The 15,716-nt window shown below is 38.7% G+C and overlaps 4 protein-coding genes across 4 annotated transcripts; 2 read left to right on the top strand and 2 right to left on the bottom strand.

Annotated features, from left to right (window-relative positions):
- Positions 1-3,877: 3,877 nt before the first annotated feature.
- Positions 3,878-4,764, top strand: LOC114416345 (protein MAIN-LIKE 2-like). Its single transcript, XM_028381211.1, has 2 exons — positions 3,878-4,252; positions 4,348-4,764. The coding sequence occupies exons 1-2, from the start codon at positions 3,878-3,880 to the stop codon at positions 4,762-4,764; spliced, it is 792 nt and encodes a 263-aa protein (XP_028237012.1).
- Positions 4,765-4,778: 14 nt separating this feature from the next.
- LOC114416344 (protein MAIN-LIKE 1-like) lies at positions 4,779-5,946 on the top strand. Its single transcript, XM_028381210.1, has 3 exons — positions 4,779-5,000; positions 5,081-5,671; positions 5,752-5,946. The coding sequence occupies exons 1-3, from the start codon at positions 4,779-4,781 to the stop codon at positions 5,944-5,946; spliced, it is 1,008 nt and encodes a 335-aa protein (XP_028237011.1).
- A 548-nt stretch (positions 5,947-6,494) lies between these two features.
- Positions 6,495-9,307, bottom strand: LOC114417146. Its single transcript, XM_028382249.1, has 4 exons — positions 8,148-9,307; positions 7,078-8,047; positions 6,812-7,003; positions 6,495-6,719 (listed from the first exon to the last, which is right to left on the bottom strand). The coding sequence occupies exons 1-4, from the start codon at positions 8,552-8,554 to the stop codon at positions 6,516-6,518; spliced, it is 1,773 nt and encodes a 590-aa protein (XP_028238050.1). The 5' UTR covers positions 8,555-9,307; the 3' UTR covers positions 6,495-6,515.
- Positions 9,308-12,433: 3,126 nt separating this feature from the next.
- LOC114417145 lies at positions 12,434-15,182 on the bottom strand. The gene has a single exon (XM_028382248.1). It carries the CDS (start codon positions 15,110-15,112, stop codon positions 12,662-12,664), a length of 2,451 nt encoding a protein of 816 aa, XP_028238049.1. The 5' UTR covers positions 15,113-15,182; the 3' UTR covers positions 12,434-12,661.
- Positions 15,183-15,716: the final 534 nt, after the last annotated feature.

Here is a 15,716-nt window from a genome sequence, read left to right as displayed (position 1 = left end):
CGGCCTGTTAGCCCATTTAAAAACTCGTTTCATATTAAGAAATGTAAAAAAAAAAATATTATTTTTTAACAAAATCAAATATTTTCATTAAAAACAATGAGTTTTAAACCACAAAATATGGACAAAACTTACCTACAAACATTACATGTAACATGATACCAAAGTCTTTTAAGTCTAAAAAAAAAGAGTATCTATTTGTGCTACCCATCTATGCTTATAGGAATTAACCAATTTCTAACATTAATTAAAATTATTCAAATCATCAAACTATTAAAATAATTTTGTAATTTAAAAAAGTAATTATAATATTAATAATAATATTTATAAAAAATTATTGTTACTACATGGGCCAACCCATAGAGCCTAATAGGCTTTTCTTAAGATCCATGATTGGACCTTTTTAGTAAACAAGTTTTTTAAAAAAGCTTATGCATGACTATTTTGCTAAATGAGTCAGGTTGAGCCATAGGTCCCTGGTGGACGATCCGACCAACTTCCACCCCTAATCACTATGTTACATTTCACATTATATCATGTTAAAATAATAAATTACGTATTTGGTCTAACAGTTTGTATGTTCTTTAGGAAATTTTATGTTCTTTAGAAAGTTTGACGTAAAACATGAATAATAGTCTTTCCACAAACATGTTAACATAATTTTAGAAAGGCTATTTTCTAACATTAATTAAAATTATTCAAATCATCAAACTACTAAAATAATTTTGTAATTTAAAAAAATAATTATAATATTAATAATAATATTTATAAAAAATTATTGTTACTACATGGGCCAACCCATAGAGCCTAATAGGCTTTTCTTAAGATCCATGATTGGACCTTTTTAGTAAACAAGTTTTTTAAAAAAGCTTATGCATGACTATTTTGCTAAATGAGTCAGGTTGAGCCATAGGTCCCTGGTGGACGATCCGACCAACTTCCACCCCTAATCACTATGTTACATTTCACATTATATCATGTTAAAATAATAAATTACGTATTTGGTCTAACAGTTTGTATGTTCTTTAGGAAATTTTATGTTCTTTAGAAAGTTTGACGTAAAACATGAATAATAGTCTTTCCACAAACATGTTAACATAATTTTAGAAAGGCTATTTTCTAACATTAATTAAAATTATTCAAATCATCAAACTACTAAAATAATTTTGTAATTTAAAAAAATAATTATAATATTAATAATAATATTTATAAAAAATTATTGTTACTACATGGGCCAACCCATCGAGCCTAATAGGCTTTTCTTAAGATCCATGATCAGACCTTTTTACTAAACAAGTTTTTTAAAAAAGCTTATGCATGACTATTTTGCTAAATGAGTCAGGTTGAGCCATAGGTCCCTGGTGGACGATCCGACCTACTTCCACCCCTAATCACTATGTTACATTTCACATTATATCATGTTAAAATAATAAATTACGTATTTGGTCTAACAGTTTGTATGTTCTTTAGGAAATTTGACGTAAAACATGAATAATAGTCTTTCCACAAACATGTTAACATAATTTTAGAAAGGCTATTCTGGAAATATGTTAGCATTCTTCCGAAATCACTATTCTGAAAGTATAAAAAAATAACAATATCTTCTGAAATAGCCTTTCTGAATGGGGTCATGTTTCCCACCTCCTTTGTTGTCCAGACTCCATTTTGCCTTCTTCGTTACATCATGGTCGTCGATGGTGGTGGTTGTTGCTGGTGTTTGCATGTAGTGGTGGTGTTGGGTGGTTAGGTGAAAGAGAGACGTGGTGGTGTTAGGTGGTTGGGTGGAGGGATAGTTTGGTCTGTTTGGGTCTTTTTGGAAGTGCAGGAAGCAAAAAAGGAGATGCGGGAAGTAAAAGCCTTAAGTACAATAGCTTGGTCTATATTGTTTGGGCAAGGCCCTTTATATATTTAGAACACAACACTCTTGCCCCTTCACGAGTTCACGATGACTTCACAAAATTGGGCTCTTCCAATGTTGGGTTCACAATAAATGTTGGGTTGTTGCTAGGTGCACCCAGCAAAATTGCTGGTGCACCCAACAATTCAATGAAGTATCGAAAATACCCTCCGTTTAAAAAAATAAAAGTAACGTAATAAAAAAAAAAGCTTGTTCTTCCGTGATAGCTTTCTTCTTCCCCTTGCTTCCGCGCTTGTTTCTTCCCCGTGCACCCAGCAATCTCCATTCGTGCTTGTTCTTCCTCCTCGCCCTCATTTCCTTCTCAATTTGAAATTTGGAGAAGAAGTTGTTGTTCGTGTCCTCCATTGAAGTTGACATCCTCCATTGAAGTTGTTGTTCGTGTTCTCCGCCATCAAGGTTAGTCTTCTAACCTCCTCGTAATGGTTTCAATGGCGCAAATGGCGTAAATGGCTGTAGGAACCTTAGGATAGACGACATTAATGGCTGGAGGTTGAAGACGAAGGTTCTTCCGCGAGAAGAACCTTCTTCCGCGCGTAGGAAAGAGGCTTCTGGGAACTCCCGCGGAAGAAGTGTGGAAGGTTCTTCTGCGGATTCCTGCGGAAGAAGCTTCTGAAGGATCTTCCGCGTGATCCAACGAAAGAAGGTTCTGCAAGATCTTCCGCGTGATCCAGCGGAAGAACCTTGTCTTCCGCGGACCCGCGGAAGAACCTGCATAATCTTCTTCCGCAGGCTACATTTTGTTGTCGCGGAAGAACCTGCTGAAGCTTCTTCCGCAGACTACATTTTCTTCTCGTGGAAGATCCTGCGGACGTTCTTCCGCGGATCATGTTTTGCTGTGTATTTTGATTTTTTTGCTTTTTTTTTAGATTATACCTGAATTTGTTCATATTATTAGGTAATTTGTGCTATTTAGTTGCTATTAAAAATTGCGTTTGTATGTAAAATGAAATTATATTTGGTGTGATTTATATATGCATAAGGATGTCTATATTGAAATTATATTTGGTGTGATTTATATATGCATTAGGAAGTAACTATGTGATTTTAGCATAATAATAGCCATCATTTTAAATAAAATATAGTTGAATTATTATTTTTTTATCATAAATATTTCACATAATAATAGTCTGAAAATTTTCTTAATTTTTAATTTCAATTAATTCATAAATAAAGATAATTATAACTTAATAAATAAATTGTCGATAAAATGTAACAATCTAAGCATTTTGATGAGACTCATTTAAGCACCTAATTCATTTAAGCACCTAAGCAGAGTTACTTCATTGAAGAGATTAAGAGCTTATGAAATACTTATATATGAAAGAATAAAAATAAATGATGTGTACAAAGGGAGCTCCATTTAAGCATGAAAAGAAAATACGATAGAGTTACTTCATCGGCAAGAGGAATTGAAGACCATCATGGATAGGACCAATTGCAACATCATGGTTGGTGGATTAGTTGACGATGTTGGGATAGTTTATTCTTTTTGAGACGAAACAACGAGAGGAAATAACATTTTCTTCTATTTTATTCATTTATTTATTTAGGATATGAGTAGAAATACGATAGATCCTTGCTTGGGGCTATACAAATATTTTCATATTAAGTTTGTCAGATCTTAGACTATTCAAAACATCTTTTAAATCTAATAAGTTAACCTAGTTATAATAATAATAATAATAATAATAATAATAATAATAATAATAATAATATTGTTATACTATTTTGTACTTTGAAACAACATAAACTAAATTGTATTAGTCGTGAAATGATACATTTGGACACAGTGGCATTTCAACCTTACATGCAAATAGAGGTTTGAAAACTTAATTTGAACAAATTAGTAAGAAACATACAAAACATGTGTTTGAACAAATTTGTAATGACAAAGCTTTGTTACCAATTATTTGAATATTTAATTTGACCGAAAAAAATAAATGTTCTTCATGATTTCAGATCATGGTTAGAACACGAGGTTTAGGTCATGCGTTAGGAGCTGGTAGAGGTAGAGGCATTAGTGAGGATACGCATGAGGCTGATGTTCCTCTGCGCTGCAGACCTACTGCTTCAGCACGTAGGCAATGGGTTCGTCTGCGTGAGGACGTGACAGAGAGACCTGAGGATATGCCTCAGTTGCATGAGGATGTTCCTCATGTGTCTGATGCCACACTAGAGATGACAGGCACCGCCGATGCTGTTCAGACAGAGGGAGTGGCTACTTATGGGAGCTTGGGGTCACCTGCTGCAGATGAGGGTTTCCCCGGTGGACCACGCGACCCATCGATTTTGACCGATTTTGCTGAGCATGTCGCACACAGCATCTGGAGTGGACAGGTACATAGTTTTTAATGTTGACTAATTACATAAAAATTATTTGTAGTTGGATTGTTTTTTATATACATGTTATTGTAAATTGTTATTCAATTTAGCAACGACCCGATCTGAAGTTGGTCTCCCACGGTAGAAAAGTAGATAAAATTGGGAGACCAGCGCCTGAGATCGAAGGGTTGATTGCTGGCACCGGATTGAGTCCACTGATCAGGTGTTCTGTTATCACCACTGATCCTGGACTCATATTCGCCTTCGTCGAGAGGTGGCATCGCGAGACTAGCACGTTCCACCTGTCAGTAGGCGAGTTGACGATCACGTTGGATGACGTGGCGTCACTCCTACACCTTCCCATCACTGGCGCGCTGCATACGTTCGAGCCGCTTGTTACTTCAAACGCCATTGGTCTACTGACGGAGCTTCTTGAGGTCAGTCATGAGGAGGCTACATTTGAGACCCGACAGGCTGGTGGGCCTCATGTCCGGTTGGGGTGGCTTCGAGACTTGTATCAGAGCTAATGCAGGACCAGACGATGGGTTGTAGCAGCCCGCATGTATCTGCTCCACTTGGTGGGTTGTACTCTTTTCGCCAACAAGAGTTTAACCCATGTACATGTCTGGAGGCTTTCAGGGACCTGGCCCAGGCAGGGGGATTCGCCTGGGGAGCGGCTGCATTAGTCCACATGTACGACCATCTGAATGACGCGTCGCAGGCCTTTACACGACAGCTGGGCGGTTATATTACACTTCTCCAGGTACGTATTATCACTGATAATTTAAATTGAAGTAGCATTGAATCTCTTTTTTTGTATTGATGTTGACTATGTCTTTGTAGTGCTGGATATACGAGCACTTTCCTACAGTGCATACATCTGTCGTTCATGATGCTTATGATGAGGGGAGCCCATGGGCCTGCAGGTGGCTTACGGGTAAGGATCATATGACGGGGATCAAGGGTGCCCCGTATCGGAGACGTTTGGATGCCCTGAGTGTGACTGACGTGTGCTGGAAGCCCTATGGTGAGCACCGGCGAGTCAAGGCCTTTGACTTGATATCGTCGTACACCGGCCAGCTCAGATGGGGTCAAATTGTGGTGTACGTTCGACCTGAGCGGGTTCTTCGACAGTTTGGCTACCTTCAGATGGTCCCTTCGTCGCCGGTTTGTGATTCTTTGACGGGTGATGATATAGATTATCGGTGGCTGAATTTTCCAGACCATTTGGTGCCTTCATGGGAGCTCTGTGTAGTTCCTGGACAGGTGGCGCCAGACTACATGGAGTGGTTTTTTCGGATATCGCACCCATTCATCACGCAGACCGAGGAGACTGCTGCGCCGAGACATTCGCCTCCCCCTCATCATGAGGAGTTCGTCGAGCCACCCATCCCCGAGGTTTCAGTCGCGACCGATCTCCCTACGCATTCAGTGGTAAGCATAACTTCTGTAGTTTTTCATAATTTAATTTTTTTTTAAATGTGATACTGACTTTGTTATTTTGACTGTGACAGGTTCACTGCGAAGGATTTCAGGGGATGACTCAGGATTTAGGAGGGATTGCTGAGGATTTGGAGCGGGTCATCAACCTCAGGATGGTCACTGAGGGCACTGACTTACATAACATCATAACTCGTTGTTTGAGGAGAGCTAGAGGTGACACCGCAGATGGAAGTCTTAGACCGCGCCAGAGACGCCGCATAGATTAGGATTTATATTTTTATTGTACTTAAATTATTAATTTTTGAATTTGTTTATGTATGTCATAAAACACATTTACTTACATCATTTATGATTTTTGTTTGTCTCTTTATAAATATATGGTTTGAAATTTAAATATAAACCACACACATGAGTCACATTTATAATGGCATTTGAATATATAAAATAAAAAAGATAAAATAATTTGTAATTTAAATGTTAACATTTATAACTATTCTGAAATTATATATTTTAACCATATATATACGTACACTAAAGAATAAAAAAAATTGGTTTTGTGCCTTTTAGAAACATGCCTAAGTACCCCTGTTCGGGCTTTTTTAAAAATTATGTGGGAGCCGCTTGAGACTGTCCAGGGCCGCTATTTGGCATGTTTGTACGTCAAGGAATCCAAAAAAAATAAAAGCAGCACCCCTTTCCATTGAATCGCACCTCAAACGGAGGCACCAAAAATCAAAAAAGTTGGTTTTCGGCTTATTAGAAACATATAACTACCATTCAATTCAACACAAATATAACAATTTGACACAGTAACACTTGTTCACGGAACAATTGATTAATTACATGAACATAAATCCAATGTACATATACATACATATACATGAACATTAATTACATGCGTTGTATTAATTGTCATTAGGCTTAAGTATTGCTGCATTCTACCTACATATGCAGTTGGCCATTGTTTTGCCTTCGGATACGCATTGCTTGACCACAACAACGCCATAGGCGGTAAGGGACAACAATCTTTCAGAAAAACCTGTTGTAAGTGAAATTACAATAATAAGTTAAACAAACAAACCAACACATTCAATAATTGAAATTATTTGAGTAAACGAATTTTCAATAGACCTGAACAAAATGACTGCCATACACATGGCCGACGCATATTATGCGGTGAGCAGCAGAATCGGCCAGTGGTCGACTTCTGAGAGGAAAAAATGTGAAGCTCTGTTGTCGTGACAATGATACAAGGATTACATTATATCTTGACGCAATTACATATCTCATATCCGTTATATCCATCCATTTGTCCATACTAACCTAAATCACATAACAAATACAAGTGTCAGTCATGTAAACATTACTTATATTTTTAAAAAGCATAAAACACATACCTTGGATAACCCATCCACGTGTAGGGACAACCTCAGTTGTTCATATCTCTTCGTGCCACCAAAGATCTTTATGTAGTCTTGCGACCATTTGCCAAGTTCTTTAATCAATTCATTATGCATCATGGCCCAACACTCTTCTCCCATACCTAACAAAGCGGAAACTGACCGATATCCACAATTACCATCCGCTTTCACATCAACAACATCCTCAATGAAACCATGCATAAATGGCAGAAATTGATCCAACATGGGGATCATCCTTGCTGGCTTCGGTGGTGCAAAAGATGATGCACTGGGTCTGACTGAGGTGTTGCTTTTTTGAACCGAATGATAAGCATCAACATACTCCCAATAAGATGGATCACGCTTTGTCGATCTTTCGCTTCTTTTCATTACCTTTTTCGGGGCACCTTTCGTCTTAACCTTTGTTGGAGGAGGACACATAGAGGTCTCATCGGGAAACGTGAATTCTCGGAGTTTACTCTTGAAAGTAACTTTCCCACAAACATCAAGTTCATCGAATCTTTTATATATTCTATCCATCTCTTCCTTGATGCTCACTTCGGCCTCACATAGCCCCTGGTCTGAAAAATTAAGTCTCCTCCAGTACATATGGACTGCATCCAGTGGGATGTTGCCACCCTCATACCTTTGTAGCTCGCATGCACAAGGAAGACCTAGTGTGGTTCTCAAGACACACCCACAAGAAGATACATTGTCTTTTAAATAACGTACGCGCTCAAACTTAATCGAAATTTCATTTAAAGCGTACCTTGACACCATTCCTAGAAGCCTCTTGTATATGATTTTCTTTAAAACATGACCAACAACATGCGTACTTGTTTCAAATGATGCTCTAATTTCAGTGTGATGCAGCGTCATCATGTTGTTCATTGCATCCCAAACACAACAGAGGTCTCCAACGCTATTCTGTAATATCCTCTTCAAAGACCAATGAGCAGATTCAACCCTACATTTAAAACACACAACAGAGAAGACAAATTAATAACAATAATGTTCCAAACAATCATTAAAAGAAACTTGACTAATATAATAAAACATTTAAATACCTATTTGTTGTTGTGTTGCCTAGGTGCATCACCTTATTCGTCCAAGCCAAGATAAATTTCTCCTTATGTGGGACAATCCATGTCTCACATACGTAGTCAGTGAACATTGGACACGGGGAACACGCTACTTGAAACCTTTGAAGGTGCTCAGGGAACTCCTGTTCCGAAGGACAATCTACCAGGTTACCCCAACTATCCATTACGTAGTCCAAAGCATTCTTCTGACCAACAAGCGATTTACACTTTGCCTTCACATTCTTGTCTATGTGAAACCTGCACAACAAATTCTTACACTCCGGAAACACAACTTTCACAGCATTCATCAGGGCTAGGTCTCTGTCTGTGACAATAACAACAAGAAGGCGATCATTTCTTAAAAAAGGCCTCGAAACCGTTCCAATGCCCATACAAGATTGTTCACACGCTCACCCTCCAGATATGCAAACCCAGCAGAGAAAGTCATCCCGGTTGGTGTCACCCCCACAATGTCAAGCAATGGGAGCCTGTACCTATTGTTTTGTAGGTAATGTCTATCAAAAAAAGAAGATGACATGCGTTACATAACTTAACTGCATCAGGGTGACACCAAAATAAATCATGCACCACATCTTCATCCTTCAATCTATGTCAATAAATGTATTGGTCACGTTCAAGGAGCCTCTTTAGGTGTTGCATTTCATTGTCATCTCCTCTTATTGAAGAACGGTATGCACTCTTGCATTGTAGATTTGTTTGATTGTGGTGCAATTGCTGTTGTTGTGCTCCTTCAACGTTAGCATGATGTTTCTTGGTTTCACATTCGACTTCGTCATATCAGCAATGATATTCTTCTCATCATCTGTCAATCTTCCAACATATGGATGTCCAACTAAGGTCTTCGCCAATTCATGGTTGTGAATCCCACATATCAGCTTCACCGTCCAACCTTCACCTCTATGCACTGGTTTTCCACGAATCTTAAATGGACAACCACATTTTCTAGTACTTGTGTCTTTTCTAACAAATTATTTCTTCCTACCCTTGTACTTACCGCTCCTTTCACACCCAATTAAGACAAATGAAGTTCTTCCTCTGCTGCCAGTATATGTATCAGACCTCATAATTACTGCAACAAAATCATTTTCATGGGCAACCGTTCGAGCCCACTTCAAAACATCTTCTCGGATTTCAAAGACCTATGACACAACCACGACATATTAATTTTTACACAAATCATACATTAGACCAAACAATTAAAACTAATCGACATGATTACCTGAGAAGTATTAAAAGCATATGAACAATCAACATGTGCTTCATTCACATCACAATCTTCTTCTTCATTTTGAAAATTCATATCAACTTCTTCGGACATCGCACTGTAATATGCCCATTGATCTTTGTCCATCTTAATTCAAAGTATAACTATCACCTGATTCAACATTCAACTAAATAATTTGAACAATACAGCAACCCAAAAAAATTTACAAACTATCAATATCAAACTAATTCAACATTTGACAACCTCACACAAATATTTAATCTACATATACATAACCAAATTCAACTTTTAATTACATAATTCCAAAATTATAACCTACAAAGCTCATTTAACCAAAAAATACCTTAACCTAGGCAAAAAAAATCAACAACTCAACCAACAAATATATTTTTTATGTTTCACATAAATTACAAATAGAATTAACCAAATTAACATTCAAAATAATTTTAAAACAAAAAAATCATAAAACAAATTACTCTACGGAAGAAGATGTCTTCCGCAGTTGTAATATGAACTGCGGAAGACTGCTTCTTCCGTGGAGTCTCACGGAAGACGTCTTCCGCGAGACTCCTCGGAACAAGTTTTTTTTTCCGCAGTTGTAATGTCTTCACCAGAAGAAATTTTTTTGCGTCCAATCTTACATCATTCTACTACCAAAAATAAACAATCAACCACACAAATCAGCTACGTACCTTACTTGACAAATATCACACTAAAGCATAGCACAAACACAACCAGCACCGACAAAAATCGCACAGCACAAGCACCAGAATGGAGAAAACGCACCAGAATGGAAAAAACGCGCACCGGAGTGGAGGAAACACAGGAGAGAGAAAGCAAAATGGAAGAATGAAAAAAAAAACTGATTTTTATATAAGAAAAACGTACAGGGACATTTTTGAATTTTTAAAAAATTGCTGGGTGCACCAGCAACATTGCTGGGTGCCCCTAGCAATTCCCTAAATGTTGAGTTCATAGGCACCAATGTGAATTGTGACAGAAAGTTGACAATAAAGCCCCCTTAAATTGTCTATTTTTTCTTTTAACAAGAATCAATTTGTCTAATTAAGGCATGGCAAATTGTTACACCTGCGTTGCTTTTAGAAGCATTATGTCGGTGAAATTCGTTAACTCATCGGCTTCAGAGTTTGTGAGAGTTTGTGAAAGTTTGAACAAGTTTAATTATATTCAACAGCAAATTAACACATTTTTTTCCTATCTGGATGTGTAAACTCCTCAAACTGTAATTTAATTCAGAAGTTTGATAAGAATGCTTCACACATCATTGATTACTATCAACTAGTGACTTCAGTTTTGTTGTAAATCTAAGGGGGCTTTATTGTTTTCTGCTCAACATGTGCTAAATTTTATTACCAGTCATGGTGAGATAATGAAAGGTATTGACCAAAAAAGAATGAACGAAAAATTTCTTTGGTTATCATTTTATAATTTCTTTATTTGTTTCTCATTCATCAAAAAATACTTCTTCAATGGTATTTTATCTATTTTACCCTAATTAAAATGGTATACCATTACCTCCACTGGCAGCAAGGTTCACGCAACGTTTTTTTACTTACATCTATTTTACCCTATTGTACTTTCAGCATTCACTCAGTCACAGGTCCATAACCTCACCAATAATTAGGTTCAATCTTCTCCCAAGAATAAGGTCCTTAACAGTACAATGTGGTTGAGTGGTTGACTCACCGGTAGCAATCTGATATCTTAAAGAATAAGGAAATTCTCCCTAGAATACGAACTAAAACCCAAAGCTTCAAGCATTTGAATCCTGCAAATGCCCAAAATTCTCTCAAGTGGAAAAATAATTTCCTCTCTACTCTTCTGTTTTATTTATACATGTAATACCCTATGCTTTGCTGTTGGTGATTCACTAACAACTGATCGTAACTACTAATGGCGATCTAACGCACGTCATTGAGAGCCCTGTCAGTAGAAACGATAGACTTTCAAGTTTTCTGCTCAGTGTGTGGCTGTTTACTCCTTGCTAAATTCTGACTTCAGATTTTGGATTTGAAAATACATAAAAAAAAAAGTAATAATATAGTTATATTCAATCAGCCAACTGTTGATATGCAACGTGATACAATTCTGGCAGTTTCATAAATAATTTCCACTCCATGCTGTAAGTGAGCAGCAAGTCTCATGCAATATGATTTCTTACATGCATCTAATTGGCAAAATATATGTAGACAGGTGCACAACAGCAGCACTCGATCTTGTGATTCTTAGCATATATCATGACCTGGCAGTAACTCGGTTATCACTTCCGAAAACTGAATCATGAACAACTTGGATGATACACACCATTGACCACTGATAGTAAGTTAGACTAGGGGTTTTCGTGATCTGATCAGCATATACACAGAGACCTAAACTTCTCACTATAGAGGATGATAGGACTAGTAAAATATGAAGTGTATGTGTAATGGATTTAGTTTGAAATTAACACCTAAATTTGCAGAGGTCCATTGCAGTGGATCAGGTTTATCTTCTTATAGTCTTAGAAAAAAAAAAACAGTTGCTAAGAAAGTTCATAATCATAGAAAGGGAAAGTTTTATAACAAACAAGCATACCTATCTTCAACAGTTTTCTCTGATTTTTGTAAGTTAAAACTGAGTAAAATAAACTGGCAGAAATTGGCCAGTAACAAAGATTTTTAGACTTGCAAATTATGCTTATATTTGTTTAAAACAAACAAACGATCCCTTAGCAGAAACAGAAGTGCCCCCACCCCCCAAAAAAATAAACATAACACTGATAACAGCATACAGTCTAAAATTCTACCAAAAAGGATATACTAACAACCTTAACAGAAAACTGGCAATGCACAGCACTCCAATAATCCAGTAAATCGATAATTAATCAGGAAAAATATCACATATGAATGTTTCATGTTGGTATTTTTATAATTCTATATGATCACATTTTTCCAATAAGTTATAATTTGGCCAGGAAAAGATGAAATATCAAATGGAACAGAGCATCAAACTTAAGATTGGTAGCAAAGAAGAAATAAACATCATAGAGATGTGAAACACAGAAAATAAGTTTCCATAATTTGTGACTTGATCTCAGACAATTCAAGGTAAGAATTACCCTAGTTAAAGGTCTCGGTTTCAAGATAAAGCTCTGTACATTATAATTTATAAATATAAACAACCTGCAGCTTTGAACTTGGTGTGAACAGATTTTAATCAAGTGCTACTGAGCTACTGAAAAAGCTAAACCTTACTAAGCAGTTTCTCCTTCAGGTGTTGGAGCACATTCAATAGGATCAGAAACCTTACATTCAATGGGATCAGAAACGTTGCATTCAATGGGATCAGAAACCTTACTTTCAATGGGATCGGACTCAATAGGATCAGAAACCTTGAATTCAACGGGATCAGATTCAATGGGATCAGAAACCTTGCGAGTAGCACTCACTTCATTCAAATGTTTTACTTGGTCCTCCAAAACCAGCAACCTCTGACTTAGGGATTCAACTGTACTCATATGAGCTTCAAATTTACCAAACCAAGTGGATTCAAAATCTGTAGTCTTCTTTTCAAAATCTATCATAAAATCTCTCATCTTTGCCCTTTCTTCAGCTTCCTTCTTCAGCTGTTCCCTTTCCACCTCCACCGCAGTCAAAACAAGGCCCCCAGACCCAGGAAGATCCTTGTAAAGTGGTTCATCATCACCTTGAGGACAACTTGCTCTATAGTCAGCAAAAGCCTTCCGTGTTTCTTTCAAGGCTTTTCTGTAGCCATCAACAAGGCTTTGCATCATATAAAGTTCCTTCTCAAACCTATATACCTCAATCTGTCTTTTCTGAGTCTCTTCTAACTTTGCCTTATGCAAATGCTCAATCATGTTATCTCGTTTCTGGAGCTCATTAATCAAGAGTTGCTGATTCATTGTAGATTCTTCGCAAGCCTGATCTTTTGTTGCATACATCATTCTAGCTTTCCCCATCCAATGCTCCATCTGTTCGATGCATGCTTCAAAGTCCATTGGCTTGGAGTTCCACGGACTATCACCTCTCAGCCGCTTGTTACTGCCATTCAGAGAATGATGATTATCCAGGCCAAGGTTGTCTCTCTTGTGACCATTCCCAAAAAGTGATGAACCAGAAATCATCTGGGGCTCATCCCTAGACGACAGAAAATCTCCCACCGGATTATCACGAAGATCAATCCCAGAACCAAAAGGCATCTGTCCAGCATCCATCACTTGAATGAGACCCCCATTCCCAGAAGACATCCCCTCCATAGGAATACACTTAGGCGAGAGATGGAACCCACCCTCATGTTCATCCTCATCACCATCCTCCTCTTCTTCCTCCTCCTCCTCCACCTCCTCCACCTCCTCATGTTCCTGCATGTCTTCTCCCTCATCCTCTCTCAATTGTTCAAACTCCACACCCTTAACATCACCACCATGACAAGGCCGCAAAAACGGCTCCCCCACACAGTTCTTCTGATCCAAAAGCCACATCCCAGGCATCTCCTCCTCCTTAGACTGCTCAAAACTCACATCCATCATCTGCTCCTCTCCACCTTGCTCCTTCTCCATTTCAACCCTCTCAACATTATTATCTTGCCCGAGACTCAACTCAATACGGTGTTCCTCCAACTCCTGAACCTGCCCATCATCTACCTCGCCCATCTTCACATCCCCACTAGCATCCACCACTTCCTTCAACCCTTCCTCCTCTTCCTCCTCCTCTTCCTCCTCCCCCTCCTCCTTCACATCATTCTCTTCTTCCACCACCTCCTCCACTGCCTCAACCCCCTCATTGAACAACTCCTCATGCTGCGTCCTAATCAAATGCTGCAAATGTGAAGCGTAGTAACAACTCACCAGCTGCGGCGCCTTCAATTCCTTCTCCACCATGAACCATATGATCCCCGCCCAATCAACCTTCTCGAAATTCCCATCCTGGATCAAACTCAACCACCCCAAAACATCATTAGGCATGATGTAAGCTTCATCATCATGCAGAAGCATCCAACTATACACCACCTCCTCAACAAACGCTATAGACTCCGCCGAGTCTATCGAATCCACGGTGGCGGCGCCACCGCCACCAGACTTCTTCACCGGCAGCTTCAGGGCGCGGCCGAGATCGGCACGGTTCACATTGATCCTAACCCCATTGACGTAGCCGCACCGATAGTTGGGGACGTAGCTCGCGATGAGCTGCGCGATGAGATCGCCGCGGAGCGCCGAATCGAACTCGACGTGGACGAAGTCCCAGAGCCCCAGCCGCTGCAAGAGGCTCTGGTGCTTCTCGAAATCGAGGGTTTTCGCGGGAGTGAAAGGAATGGGCTTTAGGGTTTCGACGATAACCTGGAGCTTCTCGCGAGACTTTCTCTCCAGCGCGGTTCTCTTAGGGCCCTTTTTCTTCCGCTTCGTCGTGCGTCGGGTGGTGGTGCCGCCACCGCCGCCGGTGGCAGCGCCGGGCTCCGGGTCGTCGTCGTCGTCGACGACGGTGAGGGTGATGGGGATCGAGTCTTGCATGGTAGAATCTTGATCTTGGTTAGGGTTGGGGGAATTAGGATTGGGAAGGCTTAGGGTTTCGGGGAATTGGGGATCGGTGTGTGGTGGTGGTGGTTCTTGTTGTGGGTAATGTTCGGTGGTGGCGTTGGGGTTTAGGGTTTCGTCGGGGATTTGAGTCTCAGGGATTGGGTTAGTCATGGTGAGAGGGAAGTTTTTCAAAAGGGTGAGAGACTGAGGTGACAGAGAACGAAGGGCACGGCTTTGATATTTATATTTGGAAGAAAGATGAGAATGGAGTGGATAGTTACTTTTGTCCTCTTTCGTTGGGATTTGGGAATAGTTTGACCCATTGGGCCTTTGGATGTCTGGTCTTGTCTCTCTAAAAGACACTTCGGGTGTGTTTGTTTCGAAAATAAATAAATAAAAGAGAAATTTTGTATTTTATTATGTCAAATTCATGTTTTTTACATATTATTTTAATTTAAAATTTTATTTTTTAAATTTCTTTTACTTCTCTCATCTAAATCAAACACACTCTTAAAATATCACTTAAGATATAATTTATCTTTCATTTTAATTCCATTGTTAAAAGACTTTGGTTAAAGTTAAAACATGTGCCTACGTGACACATTATTTTTCTACGTGACAATTGATAATGAGTGTATGGATGACATGAGAAAATTTGATGCATCCATGATAATTGATCGTGTATAATTGAATCCGATAAAAGATTAAAATGAGAACAACTAGACTATCATATGCCATCAACTTAGGCACCAGCAAGTAGCAAGTGTCAGGTAGG

The sequence above is a fragment of the Glycine soja genome, chromosome 6, assembly GCF_004193775.1.
Source record: "Glycine soja cultivar W05 chromosome 6, ASM419377v2, whole genome shotgun sequence".
NCBI classification, from domain to species: domain Eukaryota; kingdom Viridiplantae; phylum Streptophyta; class Magnoliopsida; order Fabales; family Fabaceae; genus Glycine; species Glycine soja.
This window is presented reverse-complemented; position numbering and strand designations above follow the sequence as displayed.

Excerpts from the sequence above, each read along its gene's own strand:
- LOC114416344 (XM_028381210.1), top strand. The coding sequence starts at position 4,779 with ATGGGTTGTAGCAGCCCGCATGTATCTGCTCCACTTGGTGGGTTGTAC. Across the intron at positions 5,001-5,080 it reads GTTATATTACACTTCTCCAG|TGCTGGATATACGAGCACTT; the intron begins GTACGTATTATC and ends ATGTCTTTGTAG. Across the intron at positions 5,672-5,751 it reads ATCTCCCTACGCATTCAGTG|GTTCACTGCGAAGGATTTCA; the intron begins GTAAGCATAACT and ends TGACTGTGACAG.
- LOC114416345 (XM_028381211.1), top strand. The coding sequence starts at position 3,878 with ATGGTTAGAACACGAGGTTTAGGTCATGCGTTAGGAGCTGGTAGAGGT. Across the intron at positions 4,253-4,347 it reads ACAGCATCTGGAGTGGACAG|CAACGACCCGATCTGAAGTT; the intron begins GTACATAGTTTT and ends TATTCAATTTAG.
- LOC114417145 (XM_028382248.1), bottom strand. The coding sequence starts at position 15,112 with ATGACTAACCCAATCCCTGAGACTCAAATCCCCGACGAAACCCTAAAC.
- LOC114417146 (XM_028382249.1), bottom strand. The coding sequence starts at position 8,554 with ATGGGCATTGGAACGGTTTCGAGGCCTTTTTTAAGAAATGATCGCCTT. Across the intron at positions 7,004-7,077 it reads ACGTGGATGGGTTATCCAAG|GTTAGTATGGACAAATGGAT; the intron begins GTATGTGTTTTA and ends TATGTGATTTAG. Across the intron at positions 6,720-6,811 it reads ATGGCAGTCATTTTGTTCAG|GTTTTTCTGAAAGATTGTTG; the intron begins GTCTATTGAAAA and ends CACTTACAACAG.